The sequence below is a fragment of the Orycteropus afer genome, unplaced genomic scaffold (assembly GCF_000298275.1).
Source record: "Orycteropus afer afer isolate SDZICR_OR568_19922 unplaced genomic scaffold, OryAfe1.0 scaffold00327, whole genome shotgun sequence".
Lineage (NCBI taxonomy): Eukaryota > Metazoa > Chordata > Mammalia > Tubulidentata > Orycteropodidae > Orycteropus > Orycteropus afer.
Window position 1 is genome coordinate 3,215,285 of NW_006921914.1, and position 1,650 is coordinate 3,216,934.

At 45.0% G+C, this 1,650-nt stretch overlaps 1 protein-coding gene across 1 annotated transcript in view; it reads right to left on the minus strand.

Moving 5' to 3' along the window:
* Positions 1-960: 960 nt before the first annotated feature.
* The window catches only part of BTK (Bruton tyrosine kinase), a 35,767-nt gene continuing 35,077 nt past the window's right edge, over positions 961-1,650 (minus strand). Inside the window, exon 15 of the mRNA XM_007952183.1 lies at positions 961-1,032. Within this exon, the coding sequence (XP_007950374.1) occupies positions 961-1,032 (72 nt within the window). The remainder of the gene's footprint in view (positions 1,033-1,650) is intronic.

The window sequence follows — 1,650 nt, forward strand, 5'->3', positions numbered from 1 at the left end:
GTGCACGGGGCCAGACTGCATGTCCCCTTAGTCCCGATAGCCATCCTGAGCCCCTGGCTCAGGCTTTTTGATAGTTTCTCCCTTCTAACGTAGAAAAATTAGACCCTGACAGAACTGATCCTCAATGTTTAGATTCACCCAAATATTTCATGCTTACAGTGTGCAGTGGTTAAAGCAAGCTGCTAACCAAAAGGTCGGTCGTTAGAAACCCCCCAGCCGCTCTGCAGGAGAAAGATGAGGCAGTCTGTTTACGGAAAGATTTACAACCTTGGAAACCCTATGGGGCAGTTCTACTCTGCCCTGTAAGGTTGCTATGAGTCGAAATCCAGTCGATGGCAGTGGGTTACCGTATGTCAAACACTGTGCTTTGGGTTGTGAATTTGGCTTTGAATTCGAAAGCTTGAGGGGTTGAATGCAGAGGATCCTGTCGGAGTTCTCAGTGCAGGAATATGTAAAACCAACTCCCCGTAACAGGAATACTGAGATAGGGCACTTCAGGGAGGCTGCGTGATGAATCGAGGTAACAGAGACCTTCAAGCTTTCCAACAATTTTATTTTATCAAAAACGCCCTCCCATCCCATTTTTAAGACACCGTTTTATTCTTGTCCAGTTCTTCCCCCGCCCCCCACCTCCCCAACTCTTATGCCTACCCAAAGAGCTCTTGGACCTCTCGCGAGGCTGTTTATACCCCTCCCTCCCTCAAAAACGTTTCCATCCAAAATTCAGTCTGTCTTAATACTCTTGGGACATTTCCTGTGGAGGGTGCGAGGGCGATACTAGGCAAAATAATTCCTTGGCCTTTGCTCTCAAGGGAGTCAAAGAAGAGGGACTCTCCTGGATGTGGACTGGGACCTTTGTGTATTCAGTGGGAAAATAAAGGCCCTGAGGAGAGAAATTTCCTCAGAGAAAGTGGAGACTGGTGGAGGAGAGGAGTAGAACCAAAAAGCTTATTGGCCAGCTCAGGATTCTTCATCCATGACATCTAGAATGTTGCTCAGAAGAATTTTGAAAGTGGGACGTTCATCTGCTTTCTAAAACCAACGAAAAAGTAGAGTGTTACAGTGAACTAGAGCCCAGAATTCAAGGAAATGTAATGATCAAGCACTAAATATTCATTAAGTACATAGTGCATGTCTAGTGGGGAGCTCTGGTGGTGTAGTGCCTCAGGCATTTGACTGCTAACTAGAAGGCTGGCGGTTCAAACCCACCAGCCACTCCTCAGAAGGAAGGTTGGGCAATCTATTTCCCAAGGAGGGGTCACTATGAGTCGGACCTCACTCGATGTTAGTGTGTTTGGTTTGGTATGGTTTGTGGTACATGTCTAGTAAAGAAGCTCTCCTGGCACATTGCCTAAGGCATTTGATTGCTAATCAGAAGGTTGGCAGTTCAACCCACAAGCCCCTCCACAGAAGGAAGATGAGGCAGTCTACTTCTATAAAGACTTATTGCCTTGGAAACTCAATAGGAGTTGTTATGAGTTAGAATCCACTCAGTGGCAGTGGGTATATGTCTAGTAGCACACCCTGTCAATTACAAAAAAGAAAAGAAATGCAGGTTCTACATAAAGTCCTTCTGAATATTCCATTGTTAATAAGTAAAATTACAAGTAGTGATAAGAACAATTTTCAAATTATACTGACAAACATTGA